Here is a 17,527-nt window from a genome sequence, read left to right as displayed (position 1 = left end):
TAGCGGAGTGACTCGTGCACGCGATCAGTAACATCCTGTCAATTGATTCGGGGAGTATGCATGATGGCGCGGTCAAGTATGGACTTTGAAATGAATGAGATAACAGTTGGTTCTTTGTAGTGTCGTACCAACTTATTCGTGTCAGGCGTGCTGTTGTAAATAAATCTGGCTGTAAGATCAAAGGATCACACGGTTCGGAGAAGTCGGAGATGATTGAAAAGTCAGGAGTGTCGTGTCGTTGACTTGTCGAGGTAATCAGTCGACAATGCAGAGGTCTAATTAATTGTGTGAATATATCAAGATTTTGGGTCAAGTGAAAAGAATAACCGTCAAAGAAAAATATTTCTGGAAATGCTTTATTAAAGTCACATACACATGACACACAACGGCGTCTTCAGACCTCCACAGCTCTCCGTCCGTCAGCTGCATCGCCTCAATTTCTCTTTTCTAAGAAGAGACTAAAAGAAACCCAACAGGACTAACCCCAGTTCAAGCATAGTCCGAAGTCTAGCTGAAATTTCGCAAGACGCGACATGCCGCAAACAGATTAGCAATGGAGACCAGACCCCCTGCTAAACTTCACTAAGGAAACACTACCCGCACTAAGAGCCCTAAAAAGCTTGATCGGGCTTGACTCCTTGCTGTACTATTTTAAGATCGCTGGTGACTGAGCGTTGATGACTGAGCGTGAGATAATTGGCCTTAGCTTACGCGCAGCAGCGGACACCACGTAGTGTAAGCTCTGTTGATCGTGTTGATCGTGAGTGTGCTGATTGACTCCTGAGAGATGCATAGTCGGAGTACTTCCCGTGTGCCTCCTGTGTACCCGTGTAACGCCTGTAACGACTAAGTTACAGAGTCTCGGCCCGTCATTTAAGACAAGAGGCTGAAGTATGCACGCTAAGAATGCACGAATAAGACAAATTTCAGCCACTGTTTGCGATATCGAGGAAAGTTTACCCGAGTGCTTCCCACGTGCACCACGGATGAGCACTCCGCTGGCTCTCATTGGTGTGCCTGGCCATTACTATTAACTATTCTAGTAATTAGCGGACATTTACGAACAGTTAATTTCTATCAAGATGGAAATCTTCATTCTTTTTGTCTGACTTCTCTTGACTCACTCGGAGATTTCAGCCGTGCATCATCGTGTATTCACCAAGTATCAGCGAATAGCTGCAAGGGTTCACTCATGAATCGTCGGAACATGATCATGCCTCTGAGCGTCGGCTAGAACCCCGGTCAGCAAAAACGCGGAGAGGCACATCTTGGCGAGTCTTGGAAGTTTGTATGGCGCTATTAGACTCTGTACTAATGTATGTTACGTGGATGAGTTGGCCAATGTTGGGGTACAACCAACACTCAAAGGTGCACGCATGTTAAAATGTCTAATATGGCGTGATAGAGTAACGCAACAGGAATCGAATACGGTGAGATGTCATGTCTGGCTGCAGAGGGTGACTCAATGCTCGAATTATTCGGAATGCCAGCCTTAGTTTGTGCGATATACTATTGCTACCTGCAATCATTCGCCGGTGAGCGAGTCGTCGGACGGGTCTTGCGCTTTGGTGACATTCGGAGGTAAAGAAAAATTAGTCAACACTTGACTATGAGGGCCCAACATGCAAGAAATTCTCTCTTCACCTTTCTCAGAGCCTCAACCTGGACGCCTCAACACTGCTATTGTTGCAAGCGGTCACAGCATCTGCGTAATCTAGACACCATGCCCTACGGACACAAATGCGTGCAGCATGTCCTACATTAGACACCAAACTCGGCAATCACAATTCCCTCCTCAACACCTTGGATCTGAATCAGCAACTTTCGTATCGAGGAATGCAACGAGTGACCAGGATATCAAGCTTTTTACCCATTCAGACCTATCTTACATGGATCACTTTAAAGCTAGATTGATTCACTCTTTGTCACTGAGCTTGCCCAGATATACCGAGTCAGCATTATGTCCCGATTCCCTAAGATGTAACAACAGACACGGATCTCGAATAGATTGAAATCCCCCTTATGGTGTCTCAACATGGATCTGTATCCTGTTACTAAGGGAAAAGTATGGACCAGAATCTCTGCTGTTCTATATACAGCTTTACACTCCAAAAAGTAGCTCATTTTAGAACCATAGCAATAATCAATGATTGGTTCACACACTCGACAGACTCAGGTATGTGGAGCGATGATACAGGCCAGCAGATTATGATCGTCCATATTGTTAGTGCAAGTATAATACAAATAGTATTGCAGTGCATTGATCTAGTACGTACATCAGCCAATTGGGGGAGGGCCTGAGTACTGCACAGTCCCCAACTTCACTCTCGCTATTGTTCACAAAATACAAAAAGCAACGGTTTGTCTGTGGTAATATCCCATCAGACAAATATCCCTAATATCCAGTCGATAGATAGAGAACACACATATATTTGTCCAAACCTAGCGTTGGAATGAGCATCCAGGAAATGGTATCTAGAAACGCCCCAATCATGTCATTGTTCCCATGAATGCACCAACAGCGACTTTTGTTACTTTAAGTTCTTCACATGATGGTGACTATCGCCTTTCCACCGCTACTAAATTCCATGTAAAACACTGCAATCCTGTTTACTCTATTCTGCCTAGTATTGAACGGCCACAGTGTCGACTGAAGCAAGGTAATCATATGGTACAGGATGAAAGTTCACGCTAGAGCTGTAGGACAGCTTGCTATAGCTAGGGTACGCGGTAGACAAGGGCCTCATTGCCACTTCATAGGTATAGGAAAAATGAGCCGATATCCATATGCATTAGTATTCCCTATGGCGTTTTTCGTGCAGAAATCTCGCTAATGATAGCGCTCCACGTCGTTTTGTTATTGAGTAATAGCATTGAACACATGCATTCCTTGAGATTGTTTAAGTAGAAGTCTCCAACGCATTTCAACTTTGATGCTGACATGTACAGATGAGATCACCTACTGCAGTGAAGAAATCCTTTATCAGAGATTAGAATAACTCTAGAAATAATTTCTATACAGTCGCATTTGCATCCAAATTATCGCGGTTACGTCCGTATCTCGCCACACTTCCAAGAACGACACTGGTAAATATTAGTGAAATTCTCAGAAACGACCCAATACTAAACTTTCATATCCTCATCAAGTTCCTCCTCAGTTTAGCTGATGAACCAAACCTTATGATAGGTTACGGGAGAGAAAGAACAGACATTTTCCCGGTGGAAATAGTGAAAATTCAACCCCCTGATGCTTTTTCCGAACGATCCTCGTTTCCCTACCGACTCGAAATTCAACGGCGACAGTCCCAACCTCAGTACCAGCATCATTACCAGAATACGGATTATGGGAGAGATCAAGCTATTTCGCTCAGCACTTTTACTGAGAATGAGCAATTGAACGAATGGATGTTTGATCCGAATCTGATAAAGTCATTGGGCTTTGTTGAACAAGGAAATCTAGGTTTATTTGATTTAAACTCTCTGTGTGCGACTAGTCGAGATAATTATCATTAGCAGAATCATAAGGCAGGATTATAGTGTAGGACGAATCGATTGTAGATAATGACATGCGTACCTAAGTGCCTTGGTCAAAAGTTACTTGTGCACTTGATGTAGGACTAAGTCTTGACATCCACGGAAAACCCGGTCACTTTGTTCAGCTTTATGAATCATTGTTCGACATCTCCCATGTTTATACAAGTTCTACGCTTCTAGCCCTAGTCCAGTGCGAAAGGCATCGGTGGTTGGCCAGCTAGCAACGCTAACCTGGATTCGGTCAATGGTGTACGAAACACCAATTACCCGATTTGGACGTAGATCTTCATGCACTGTCAGAGCCAGTCCAAGAGTGACGTTTTGAGTCTTGTGGTATAGAGGTATCGAGGAATATATAATGTCTATTACATTTTGTTGTATCTTCGGTTGTTCAATATAATATTCATCACCTACTAATTCTTCGTGATTGAGGTCCAAGGACAGCAATTATGAACGGCAATCATTGTACACCTCCACAGGCAGTGGACGTTGAACCTGGCATCCTCCTCCGCCCTCAAAAGGACAGCTTTCAGAAGCCACCTACAGGGAGACTCAAAGAGATTCTCTTCATCACTTCCCTCTGTTCAACTCAATTCTTCGTTCAAGGAGCATTCGGCTACATCCTCATCCCTCTAACCCTCGTCGGACAAACATTCAACCAAGACTCAACCACAAGTGCAGAGCGACAAATGACATGGCACGTTGGCGCATATAGTCTCACAGTCGGTACATTCATCCTCATTGCAGGCAAACTAGGCGATGTCTACGGCTCAAAAACAGTCTTAATAATAGGGTGGACGTGGTTTGGTATATGGTCTATAATTGGTGGTTGTAGCGCCCTCACTTCTTCCTCTATTTTCTTCGATATTGTACGTGGTTTTCAGGGAATTGGACCTGCACTTTTGTTGCCGAATGCACTGGCTATAGCGGGTCGAACCTACCCGCCAGAGAGCAAGACGAAGAAACTGATATTTTCAATCTTTGCACTTGCAGCGCCCCTGGGTACTTCGACGGCGGGCGCTATTGGATCTGTATTTGCACAATACGTATGGTGGCCGTGGGTAATGTGGATGTATTCAGTTGGTTGTTTCGTCAATGCTTTAGTCGCGGTCTGGGTGATTCCGCAGGACCTACCACCAAATCAAGACAAAGAGACCGATACGGAAAGACGAATCGACTGGATCGGGGCCATACTAGGCGTATCCGGTCTACTGCTTCTCAACGTATCGTGGAATCAAGCCCCTATCGACGGATGGCGAACACCATACGTCTATACGCTGCTCATTCTCGGCTTCATCTGTCTCTTCGCATTTGCATTGCACGAACGAAAAGTCAAAATCGAACCTATACTGAACATTACCATATTCAACCGACACGTCACAGCAGTTCTACTCACAACGGGCCTTGGCTGGAGTAGTTTCGGCGTATGGTTCTACTACACATTCCGAATCATTCAACGATTTCGACATGTTTCAGCCTTGGACTCTGCAGCACAATTTGCGCCTGGGGCAATATCAGGGATTGTGGCAGCTATCGCAACGCCGAGGTTGATGAATGTTGTGCCTCATGGTTGGTTAATGACGATTGCGTGTGGTGCATTTCTCGTTGGTTGTATACTCCAAGCGTTCGCGCCGGTGGATCAATCGTACTGGTTTAATACTTTTTGGTCCTTTGTGGTCATGGCATGGGGGTAAGCAAGCACGTTGTTATCCTACTTCTCTAAGAAGTAGTCGAATCTAATGCTCGGCAGTATGGACATTTCATTCCCAGCGTCGGCGACTATTCTCAGCGATACAGTTCCTGCCAGAGATCAGGGAGTTTCGGCATCGCTCGTGAATACTGTAATCAACTATTCTATTGCGATCGGTCTTGGAATCGCCGGTACTGTCGAAGCTCAGGTGAATTATGACGGAAACCAGGTACTAGAAGGATATAGGGCTGCTCTGTATACATCCGTTGGTCTGGCCAGCGTGGGATGCGGAATTGCGGTTGCGTATGCGGTTTTTCTGGAGACTCATGCAACTAGTGACGAAAACTAAGACTGTGCTCGATGACCAAAGATTCAGTCCACCCGGAATCCAAGAAAAAATTTACCAGATAGCGAAATTTGGCAAAAAGCAAGGGGCTAACTGGGAATCGAACCCAGGACCACTCCCACCCTAAGGGAGTATCGTACCACTAGACCATCAGCCCATGTTGACGGCGGGTCAATTTTTGACATTATCAATCACATGTGAGCTGGAAAGTGGTTACGACGGGGATTAGGGCTTAAGATTTATTGGTGTCAGAATGAATTCTGACACAACACATATACAGAAAAATGAGAGACATAATTATAATTACGGTTCATGCCATTGAACAAGGCTATACGCATCATATATCATATTCTACTCCCCAGTACAACAACCGTGTAGCGACTTTAGAATACCAGTGCTGTGTTATATATCTAATGAATTGTGCCATGAAGCGGAAGAAACATCTAAAATATTAGATTCACTAACAATGATAATTATGTTGTGACCACGCTCATATCTCTCCAGTGGGCTTGTCCTTCTTTTGCGAGTCCCTCATGCGTAAATACAACAGATTCTGCCCGAATCCGGCTGAACTGAAGTTGGAAAACACCGAGTCTCTGATATCTAACCACAACATCATGGTATTGTTTGCCTTGGATGTCATGATCTAGGTCTAAATCTGCGTAGAGAACACCCCCCTCGTTCTGCAAAAATTCTACATCCTTTCACTCCTTTGTCTCAGAGATAGAGAACGTCGGGTGAGTAGCTCCAGTGTGATCCAGAAACAGAGACGACCCACGAGGAGCACGCTGCAGCGTATTCTTTAAAGCTTTCAATATCACTTGTGCTGGAGACTATGATGTCAATCACACTCTGATCGATGAAACCAGAGCACAAGACTTCAAAGCATTTGGCCTCGAAGCAATGCCATCATGTTGGGAACCTACGTTATCATTACGGACTCACTCGTTCATTCGTTAACCCCACTGAAATTGCATTTGTGCCATCCATCTTCATTTTATTTTGATGATATCGCTTGTACGTGGGATCTTCCCTCGCCATCCAACTCCCTGTATCTTTAGGCCATAAATTTTACTAAAAGTCAATATTGCAGAACCCCTTTATTAATCTCCTACCCCGCCGAAATCTGGACTCACCGACTTCGCTCAAGGGGTCTCATAAATATGGATATCCTGCATTGTGGCCTTCATCTTCAACACTTTCTTTAGTCCCATTGTCGTTGATGGCATCGGATGGAAATACTACATTATCTACACTACTCTCCTAGTAGCTTGGTTAGCAATTACCTTCTTTTGGTACCTAGGAACTCTAGATTTTTCGTTGGAGGACATTGTCGTTCGGATTGACGGTGAAGGTACCATACTCAATAGTTATGGGTAGGACTTAGACAAGAGCGCATATATTGGAGAGGAGAAGACGGAATAGTCCTGCACATTATCCTTGTCACTTCGCCCGACTTAGTAGCTTTGTGCAACGAGATTCTGGTTGGATCATATGTATATTCGAATTTGCTGTCTATATAACATGCATTTATGTATTATTTTTCTCCGAGTGAATCTGTGGAAACCACCAAAGATAATATTCTAGGGATTTAATTTATTTCACCCACTGAAAAGATGTGTTGTAGATACAAGACGCCCTTTTATGCACCCCCTTACCGGGAGAATTTGTTAGTAGCCTCGGAAGGCGCCTAAATCCACCGCCGGTTTCGGGGCATTTATTAGGCCCGTCCGGCGGGTTCTAGGCCTAGAGCCTGCGCCTATTAAGCATAAATCGAGGGCTATGCTTCACTGAATTATGATTGATGTAATAATCTAGAATATATTGGCAAACCCGGTTCACTCTTACAATAACATGGGCTGATGGTCTAGTGGTACGATACTCCCTTAGGGTGGGAGTGGTCCTGGGTTCGATTCCCAGTTAGCCCCTTATTTTTTGCAGAATTTCTGCCCGCCACGTTATCTTTTTGTTATGCGATGAGCTGTACGTCTTTATTTTGACATTTATTATTATCTTGCGATGTCGGGGGAATCAGAGATCAGCTTGTTGTCTGAATTTTAGCCCTTAGACTGACCGGACAAAGAATGATATCATCCGAGCGCAAGCGGATTGCCTAGTAATTAGTCCATCCAACCAACCTTATACCTTCGACATGATACCTATATCTACGCATTACCTTCATATATACATCAATATATGTGTATTGAATCAATATTTGAAGGCTTAAGAGAATGCCGATCAAAGAGAAACCAGACGGCACGTGGCTTTTCATCACAACTTCACCGACATGCAATCGTCCATCCAAAGCTCTACAGTCGCAGGTAAAACGGCGAGTTATGCGGGAGATAGGATTCTCGAGGCGGAAGAAAGTACACCAGAGTCGTATATTAAATGAGAGAACAGACGAGCAGATTGCTCTAGGACAAACAAAAGAGTCGTCCTCGGATCAGATTAACAAACTTCATAAAGGGGATTACCAAGTTGCTGGATCATTATATACTTCCATACCTTCGTCCCTGGGCATCGGATTGGGATATCCCACACCACTAGAAAGCAATGCACGCCTCATCCTGTCCCACAGTAGGTACCCTAGGTCTTTACCTCAAACCCGAATACATATCTAATATTTTATGAGTGTTCTCCGACTTCATCCCCTCCTATCTCCGCATCTACCGCGACAAATGGTTTCCGAGCACAATCGGCAACGCATCAGCCTTTGACCAGATGCTAGCCACATACGCCAAACATCTTCTCAATTGGCAGCGAGAAACAAGCCACATCCAGGACGGGAACCCTCCTCTTCCTTCGGTTCTGAATGAGATTGTGTTGGCGGGTCATGCGAAGACGTTGGCTTTCGTGAGGCTGAGTTTGGACATTACTCGGGGTAGTGATGAAGGAGGAGGAGGGGGAGGATGTGTTGAGGAATTGGTCGCGGCGATTGTGTCATTGGCTTGTTACGCGCATTTGTGTCTGGATATGGATGTGTGGAGGTTACATATGGCTGCTATAGTGCAGATATTTGAAATCAAAGGGTTTTCGTTGAATTCGAGGTTGATGGCTCTTGTTGAATGGTTAGTGCCCATCTGTTGATTCTTGGATTGCGCCTACTGAAGACACTTCAGGGTTGATGGAATTGGTTCATATGACCTTGACGCCTCACCGATGTTCAATCTGGCGCATGAAACTATTGCAATTACTCACGACTCAAATGTATCACATATACCGAGCTGCCTAATGATCACCGACATCTCCGATCCCCTCATCGATGCCTTCACAGCTCTACGATTAACGAACACTAGACTCAATCTCCTACACTCCACCTTGGGAAACAAACTATGGGAAATCATTACTCCCATCGAAATCGACCGTCTAGTCAACCCCATCGTACGAATGTTTCTTTCGCCTTCAGCACGCGTAGACTCCCCTCTCTCTATAGGGGCATGCGTCCGATCAGGCGCGTTACTGTATCTAGCCGAGTTTCGGCGACGGTCTGGGATCAGTCCTGTGATTGTTGATATGCACCTACAGAATTTATCTGAGGCGATGATGGGGTTGATGGAAGATCATGGCGATACAGTAATCGATCCGTCGCTTAGGATATGGTTGTTGACGATCGGAGCTATAGAAGAGAGATTGATGTTGTCTTACTCACATGGAAAAGGAGGATTTCTTCACCGGTGGCTTGGAATTGAGCTTGCCCGGCTTGGAATTATGTCCTTGAGCGAGTATAAACGGCTTTTGTCGGATATAGTGTGGTCTGGTCTGCTGTTTGACGAAAGGTTGCACTCCCTTTTTGACGACATGAGCTCTGGATTGAGCGTATTATGAGATATTAGGGACATTGATCTGAATAGAAAACACTAGAACAATATTGTTAATATACCCAAACAATCATGCATAGTTCTAGCTGGGGTCGTGGGTCGTACCTCGGAGTTCCCCCCGAGCTACCCCCGCAAAATGAGGAAGCTCGTCACTTTTAGCGTCAGTAGCATCATTTAAGTACACCGATAAGAACGACAGTCGGTAACTTAGATGACGGATAAATATCCAGTTGGCTTATTGACTACCTCGAAATTTTCCACAACCACTTCAACTACTCAACTACCCACACAAAATAAAAAGAGTTAGGGGTCAAAAATGCTTGACGGCGCCGAAGTTGCAAAACACAATTCCAGAGACTCGTGCTGGGTCATTGTCCACGGGAAAGCATACGATGTTACGAAGTATATAGATCGGCATCCTGGCGGCGCAGAGGCCATTCTTCGGTATGCCGGTAAGGATGCTACAGAGGAATATGACAAAATTCATGCTGAGGGGACGATTGAGGGGGCGCTTACAGAAGGTATCTTCAACCCTTCGAAAAAGAAAATCAATGCTGAAGGTCTGTAGATAAACACCTCGGCGACGTAGACCCAACGACAATCATCAAACCAACCAAATCCCAATCCAACAGGGCGGAAGGAAAAGATCCTATACCAATATCAATGTGCCTATCGGTCAACGACATCGAACTCGCTGCCTCCAAATCTCTACCGCGAGACGCATGGGCCTACTTCCACTCCGCAAGCGACAACCTGGGCGCTGAACGAAACAACCGCGTCGACTGGACCAAGATAATCCTGAGGCCCAGAGTACTCCGGAATGTGCAGCGAGTGGATATGACGCAGACCATAATGGGCCAGCGGTCTGCGCTGCCGTTTTTTGTTGCGCCGGCTGCGAGGGCGAAGATGGCGCATCCGGAAGGGGAGTATTGTATTGTGAGAGGGGTTGCGAGGGCGGGGATACCGTATTGCACGAGTACGGTGAGCTCGATTAGTCATGTTGATCTGGCCAAGGTTCTGGGTGAGGAAACACAAACTTTGAAACTCGACAAGGGAGCTGTAGATGGATGTCTGTTTTTTCAGCTATATGCAGCCATCGACCCCGCCGAAACCGACGCACGAATCCAGACTGCGATCGATCTAGGGTTCAAAGCGCTCGTGCTCACAGTCGATTCGGCGGTAGTCTCAAAACGGGAAGAAGCAGAGCGGCACCTCGCGGAGAGGGAGTGGACAGACAGCAGGAAAATAATCGATACAGCGAAATGGATTAGACAATTCGATGATCCGACTCTGTCTGTGCTCAGGGGTCACCATTCGTGCACACTCGACTGGACAGAGGTGAAACGACTGAAAGAACTGTGGGCGAGGAATACGGTTAATGGCCCTTTTGCGATAAAGGGTATTCAGACCGTGGAAGATGCTGTGATGGCCGTTGAAGAAGCAGGGGTCAGTGTGATTTATCTGAGTAACCATGGCGGAAGACAATGTGACGATGCACCAAGCGCTATACGCACATTGCTAGAAATTAGAAAATTTGCACCTCATCTTCTCGACAAAGCGGAGTTTTATCTTGATGGAGGAATCAGACGGGGAGCGGATATTGTCAAAGCTATTGCACTGGGCGCGAAGGGTGTTGCGATGGGAAGACCGTTTATGTATGCCCTTGGAGCGTATGGGACGGAGGGTGTTGAGCGAGTTATAAAAAGTATTTCTTTCTATATCTGTACTTCGATTTGACGACGTGAGCTGACGATGAATAGTCCTGAGAGAAGAAATCGAGACAACCATGCGACTGACCGGTGTGACGCGGCTGGATCAGTTGAATCCGAGTTATGTTGATACGACGATTCTGGAAAGAGATTTGCCGCAGCAGCTGTATACAGAGAATGGCATTCTGAAGGCGAAGCTATAGACACTTTTTTTAAGGGGAAATGATTAGGGCATGGAGTTAGGGCTACGATCCGCTTTGATAAGACGCAAATTAGCCAGCCCAGCCAGCTAATATAGGTTACTTAAGGCTAATTTCAAGTCGTCCCAAAACTCAAAATTCATAATAATTTCCAAAACAAGATAATTGACGCTATTTACAGCTGTTTTCCTATTCAGGAAGTCGACCCTAATCCGTCTGCGGATTAGCGCAGGTGGGTACCTCCCTCAAGGCTCATAGAAATCAGAATTTCATCACAGATGACTTTTTACCCCAACTTTCTCCTCCCCCAACCCCGCAGAACTACGCATTCTCACGCGACACTGGACAGTCATCCAAACATCATGCCGCCAAATCACAAGACTGCAGATAATGATGACGACGAAGATGATTACATGTCAATGATCATCCAAGAACCCGCGACCCAACAACGCGAAACGCTCACGCAGCGCAAGCTCCGGAAGCAGCGTGAGGTCAGCCTTTCCTCCTCCATATCGCAAGAATCATTAGTACTGATCTCGCGGTGTAGTCAGAAGCAAAAGCTCGTATCCCCTCCAAGGCCGAACGGGCAGCTGCCGAAGCCGCACGCCGCGAAAATGCGCTGAACGAAAGCGTGCTGCATCCCTCGAATAAGGGGTTTCAGATGATGGCGAAATTGGGATTTAAAGCGGGGGATAGGTTGGGGCGGAGGTCGCCCCCTCCTGCATTTGCACCTGAACCTGCACCTGAACCTGCGGTGCTATCTGATACAAAAGCTGGAGAGAATGGGCAAGAGGATACGGACGATTCAGAACCGAACACATTAAACGAATCAAACGAAAACACAGCCTGGATCCAATCCCGCGCCGAACCTTTGAGGCTAATCGTAAAAGAAGACCGCGGCGGAATCGGATTAGATAGTGAGAAGAAGCGCAAATTCCGAAAGGAGACGGATCACGTGAACAAAAAGGCCAAAGCAGACGAAGGCGAGTATCGGGATCGGATGCGCGCTGAGAGGGAGGAGAGGAGGGCTGAAGGCCTGGTGGTTGGTGCGCAGAAGGTTTTGGAGAAGTTGGAGGTTGATGATATGACTGCCAAAGAGGAGGGGGAGAAAGTAAAAGGGAGGAAAGGGAGACCACTAAAGGAGGTGAATGTGTTGTACAGGGGACTTGTGCATGAACGTCTCGAACGCGAAAGGGAGAAGATGGTTCGGATGATATTTGAGGATTCGTTGTCGTCGATGTCAGAGACGAGGTCCCATTTCCCGAAGCCGAGATTACCGAAATTTAACTCCGAGGATGACGAGGATGAGCCGCATGCTATACAGCAGGACCCGAAAGAGGGGGATGGTATCGCGTTTGTGGAGCAGACCCTTGATCCTGATGAGGAGGCTGAGGAGGACGCGGAGTTGAATGAGTTTAATGCGTTACCCAGCTCGGAGAAGTTGTCGAGGCTGGTGATTTATATGCGAGAAAAATATTGGTATTGTTTCTGGTGCAAGTATCGGTACGACTCTGCGGAGATGGAGGGTTGTCCTGGCATCACGGAGGAGGATCATGATTGATCCCATTCCGAAAAATTATGACTTATGATGTATGTACTTATAGAATAGATATACCCTATGCCCAGCAATCTTACGCTACATGAGTCCGTGTTTGTCAAAGCTAGAAATGGATCAAATGATATTATTCTTGATATACGAACGATAAACAACAAACAGGGTATATTCCATGAGTGTAAAGAACCCGAAATGACATCAACGATGTATAGGCATGACAAATCAACGAAACAAACAAAACAATGTATTACGTCGAACAGTGTAGTAGATGGGAAGACAAGGATGCATAAACAGAACCCACAGCTTATCTAGAGCATAAAACGCCTATCGCTCACCCAGATAATTAACCTAGCAAATGAAGAAGAAGGAAAGGTCAAGACAAATTGCCCATCAACTCCCTCAAATCCCTATTCTTGCACTTTCTCAACCCCTCAAAACAAGCCGCACAAATACGCATGCAGCAAAACGTGCATCGATGCCTGACCTCCTGGTCCACTTTCTTGCACGTCATACACGCCGTCGCATACCAGACATTACTCGTCGCGGGCATCGAGGCATGGGAGTGGAAACAGCCGAAATGCACGTTCGTCAGTGGCGGAATGACCATGGGTTCGGGGATAGGTGGGATGTAGCCATCCGGGAACTGCTTTAGGCCGGGGGAGATGATGCTGGTGTCACTGCTGTTTGTGGATGGCGTTTTGCCGCTGGAGTTGCTGGACTGGTTGTCGAGGATCAGGTCTGGTTCTTGCTCTGAGTCGGGTAGTTCGGGCTCTGGTTCGGGGTCTGGAATGAATTGGGAAATTGAGGGGGCTTCGCTAATGGGTCGTTTTGATTGAGCTGAAGATCCATTAGGGCTGAGGTTGGGTCGGGGTTGGTTGGGCTGTAGGTTGGTGATTTGGCGGTGTTGAGGCGGGCGGCGGTCTTGGTAGGGGTTGTTCTGGGGACTGTTGAGAGATGTCGTTCGTGGCGGACGTGTTTGTTGTGTTTGTGGTTGCGCTGGAGGGGATTGAGGCTGCGACTGCTGGAATTGCGACTGCGACTGAAACTGCGGTTGCGACTGTGGTTGGAATTGTGGTGAAGGCGCAGGAATCGTCGTCGCGACAGAAGCAGGTGACGACACCGAGGATGCAGACGGAGTAGGCGGCAAGGATGAGGTTGGCACAGGATATGAAGGAGATGGGGTCGGTGGGAGACCCTTGAGTTGTGCTTGTGGCTGTACGGGGGTTGTACTGGCGGTGCTCGAAGCCGTTGGCGAAATAACGGCCACAGGCTGCTCAACAACAACTTTTGGCGGAGGAACAGCTTTGCGCGCGAGGACTGGCTCGTCTGGTCGCGAGGGGAGGGTCTTTTTGAGAAGTGAGGCGCCTGGACGGCGTAAGCCTTGGAAGCGTTCGGTGATTGCGGCCATGTCGGCTTAGACAGATCGGATCGAGTCGGCTCAACAACCGGGCGGTGGTATTGATAATTGAATAATAAGAATGGGTCGATATGCAAGAAACCGTGGAGTTGGCAATGATATATGCTCGGTCTCTTATTATGGACGATGCAATTGGAATGTGAGGGTCTCGGAGCGGATGTGCACGATCCCGATGCGGCGGTTCAACGGGCTGAGTTCGGAAGGTAGACAGTATGACAGAATAAGAATGACAGATGGAATGGACGGAGTGAGAGGAAGGATGGACGAAAAGATATACCAGAAACTAAATACTACAACATAGAAAGTAAATAAGAACGAAAGAAAAGATGGCTAAATCCTGCTTCACGATGGGCTAGCTGGTGGGGTGTGGCTGTGATTGGGCGCGGGACTGGCGGCATCATTCGAACTCGCTCCGTTAATTTAATTGTCTGACGCCGCAAGATCAAGCGTACATAGTAGAGATCGCCTATCGTGCAATCGATGCACGTGCATGCAGAATCAATAGTCCATATACTACGCGGTAGAGTGTGTGATGGTAGTACAGAGTCGTATTGCGCTACTGAGATGTCTCTGCAACTTCTATCTTCTATAATCTCTAGAGAGCTATAGTTTCTGGAGAGGAGACAGCATAGCACATAATAGAATTATACTACGTACGTATTATGTATGTTTCGACTTTCAGTAGAAAGGACCAATTGGCCAATTAGACGTCCGTTCCTGGCAATGGGCATCTCGTAGACCAATCAGCGACCGCAAATCAACAAAAATCATGAATCACAAACCTTATCCGGTCTGTTGGCACGTTTTGACCGCGTACGATACGTGCTGTCCCATGGTAAACTTGGCATCGTCAGGTCAAACCGGTATTTTATCGAGAAAAATCGACCAATTCCATCCAATCATCCAACATCGAGACCAGACAGCTGGCACTGCAATTTCTTTTTCCAACTTTCACCGACAGCGCATCCTCCTTTTTTCCACGTCGCACTACGGAGTGCATACTTTAGTCAGAGTCATATACATATAACTAGTACAGCAATCACCGAACGCCTCGCCGCCACAAGGCCGGAGATGCTGATGCGCATCTGAGATCAGACAATAGAATTGAAACTAAGGCTTTAGAAGCTTAGATCTATAAGTCATCCACTACATAACGGGCATAGTGTACGTCTGTTCTTAGTCTGGCCATTGAGACGAAACGGGCTAGATGGGTCACGTGGGTCATATCTCGCATTACATAATCATACAGGTCCCCGGCTAACTTGAACAGGAAATTCCATCACAATCATTCACAATAGGTCGACGACAAGCTGGAGACAAGCATGGGACGCCAACATGACTCAGGTTGAAGACAGCATCCCACCGTCTGCCAAACCACTAGCTCCCTATCTTCGATCTCGTCATGACGTCCTCCGCATTCGCCAGGCTTTGACTCTCCACCTGCAATCTCACATTGTCTGGGATGATAATGACGGCAGCGACCAGAGCCATGTCACCAACCCCGCCTCGCATCTGTCCCTCGTCGTTCCAAATCACGCGAATACCAGTGTCAAACGTATACCGTCCGAGGTGACTGGTGTGCGAAAGGAATATTTAAAAGCATTGCAGGAGAATCTTGCTGTGAAAAGTGAATACAATGATCTGTTCGATCGGATCACGTCTAGAAAGACTGTCAGCAAGTCACCTGCAGACTCGAATTCTGTTCCCAGCACTACCCCCAGTCAAGAAGTGTTTAGCCATTACTTCGATCTACTTCGTGAACGCCGCCGATACGAGAGACTACAGCTATTCGATATTCACTTGAAGGAATGGGCTGCGACGTCTGAACCGCCAACGGAAGACGGTTCAAGACATCATCTCCGCCTGGACGGGCTTATGATAGAAAGAAACGGGTGGACGAAAGGGTCAAGTGATAACGTACAAGCATTGATATCGAAATTGGAGAAGACTGTGGTCCGAGCCAAGGCGAAGCTTGCTAGGGAGCAGCATTTGCTCAAACAATTGCATGATTTACAGGCATCAACACGTCCTGCCAGTGATGCCGTTGGTCGCAAATTCCTTGCACTGCAGAGAACACGCGATGAGCTTGTCCAGTGGGTCGAGGAAAAACTAGCCATCACTAATACGGAGGATGATACCATGAACCAGCTAGAGTATGACAATGGTACAACGAGCGCTGAAACGGTACAGCTGGCGGTTGCTGGATACAAAACCCGAATTCAAGAACAATATGTTGCATATGTCAAGGCGCGTCAGTCCTTGCTCGACGCACTGTCGGGTCTGTCTCAACCGTCGAAAAGTGCAGCGAACATACCTCCGGCTCAGAAGGCTTCAGAAGTCGCAGGTAAGAACGAAAATATAGAGGAATGGGGATCAATTGACGTATTCCGGAACGTATCAGAGCACATTCTACCTGCGTCCAAGTACCAAAAATCAATGGCTTTGCATCGCTCGTACTTGATCGGCATGTTGGCGAAAGAGAAAACCAATCTCAAACATACGATGGATCGACTGAGTCAGGAAAGTCATCTGCTACCCGAATATCCTATTCTAGCACGCCAGCCGAAATTCAGACACATCACGCCTACTGCTTCGACTGGAATATCAAAGGATCACAAGGCAGGAAAACAAGATGAGATTGTGGAGCGCGCTCAAGCATGGGCGTTTGCTGCCGAGGCGGCCAGGTCTAGTGACAGCGATTATATACAACAAAGAATCGAGCATGGAGCTGAGATGGCAGACACGGCTTCTGAGCAGCTGCAACAGATTTACAATATCTTGCATCAAGAACAGAGCGTTCGTAACGAGGACAAGGGTGATCCGGCTCAGCAAGAGAGTGATATTTGGACGGCCGAAGTCCAGCCTCGCAAGGCTAGAGTGAAGCGGAATGAAAAGATAGAGACAACAAAAGGACCGTGGTCTGCACTTGATGGGCGAGTTGGGATTGAATAGAAGACACTTCCGTGTTCGACATAAAAGTCGTGGGGGGCAGAACAGCGATCTAGATACAGTAGCTACTAGACTAGGCCTCGGACTTCGCCCAAGGATGCAAAGCGGAGACATTCCGATGGTTCACTTCTCCATATTAATTATCGATGTAGTAACGCCATTACATTTAAGAACTCGTGGGGACTATCGGCTATGTCATCAGAATATTAGAACAAAGATTTCAATTGACTTCGTTGACTACCTAGATATATGTAAAAGAATTGAGTCTGTTGAGTAGGACACGGGAGCACTCGAGCGGGGATATCA

The 17,527-nt window shown here is 46.8% G+C and overlaps 5 protein-coding genes across 5 annotated transcripts; 4 read left to right on the top strand and 1 right to left on the bottom strand.

The window, feature by feature from the left end:
- Window positions 1-3,983: 3,983 nt before the first annotated feature.
- BHQ10_008738 (uncharacterized protein) lies at window positions 3,984-5,573 on the top strand (the record flags this gene model as incomplete). The annotated part of the gene is made up of 2 exons (XM_040881576.1): window positions 3,984-5,224; window positions 5,285-5,573. 2 exons carry the CDS (start codon window positions 3,984-3,986, stop codon window positions 5,571-5,573), a joined length of 1,530 nt encoding a protein of 509 aa, XP_040737240.1.
- Window positions 5,574-9,707: 4,134 nt separating this feature from the next.
- BHQ10_008737 (uncharacterized protein) lies at window positions 9,708-11,303 on the top strand (the record flags this gene model as incomplete). The annotated part of the gene is made up of 3 exons (XM_040881575.1): window positions 9,708-9,912; window positions 9,960-11,096; window positions 11,152-11,303. 3 exons carry the CDS (start codon window positions 9,708-9,710, stop codon window positions 11,301-11,303), a joined length of 1,494 nt encoding a protein of 497 aa, XP_040737239.1.
- Window positions 11,304-11,662: 359 nt separating this feature from the next.
- BHQ10_008736 (uncharacterized protein) lies at window positions 11,663-12,861 on the top strand (the record flags this gene model as incomplete). The annotated part of the gene is made up of 2 exons (XM_040881574.1): window positions 11,663-11,791; window positions 11,848-12,861. 2 exons carry the CDS (start codon window positions 11,663-11,665, stop codon window positions 12,859-12,861), a joined length of 1,143 nt encoding a protein of 380 aa, XP_040737238.1.
- Window positions 12,862-13,228: 367 nt separating this feature from the next.
- Window positions 13,229-14,263, bottom strand: BHQ10_008735 (uncharacterized protein; the record flags this gene model as incomplete). The annotated part of the gene is made up of 1 exon (XM_040881573.1): window positions 13,229-14,263. The coding sequence occupies one exon, from the start codon at window positions 14,261-14,263 to the stop codon at window positions 13,229-13,231; it is 1,035 nt and encodes a 344-aa protein (XP_040737237.1).
- Window positions 14,264-15,607: 1,344 nt separating this feature from the next.
- Window positions 15,608-17,224, top strand: BHQ10_008734 (uncharacterized protein; the record flags this gene model as incomplete). The annotated part of the gene is made up of 1 exon (XM_040881572.1): window positions 15,608-17,224. One exon carries the CDS (start codon window positions 15,608-15,610, stop codon window positions 17,222-17,224), a length of 1,617 nt encoding a protein of 538 aa, XP_040737236.1.
- Window positions 17,225-17,527: the final 303 nt, after the last annotated feature.

Source organism: Talaromyces amestolkiae (assembly GCF_001896365.1).
Source record: "Talaromyces amestolkiae strain CIB chromosome Unknown scaffold20.1, whole genome shotgun sequence".
NCBI classification, from domain to species: domain Eukaryota; kingdom Fungi; phylum Ascomycota; class Eurotiomycetes; order Eurotiales; family Trichocomaceae; genus Talaromyces; species Talaromyces amestolkiae.
The sequence above is the reverse complement of the archived record's forward strand: the minus strand, read 5'-3'. Positions and strand labels throughout refer to the sequence as shown.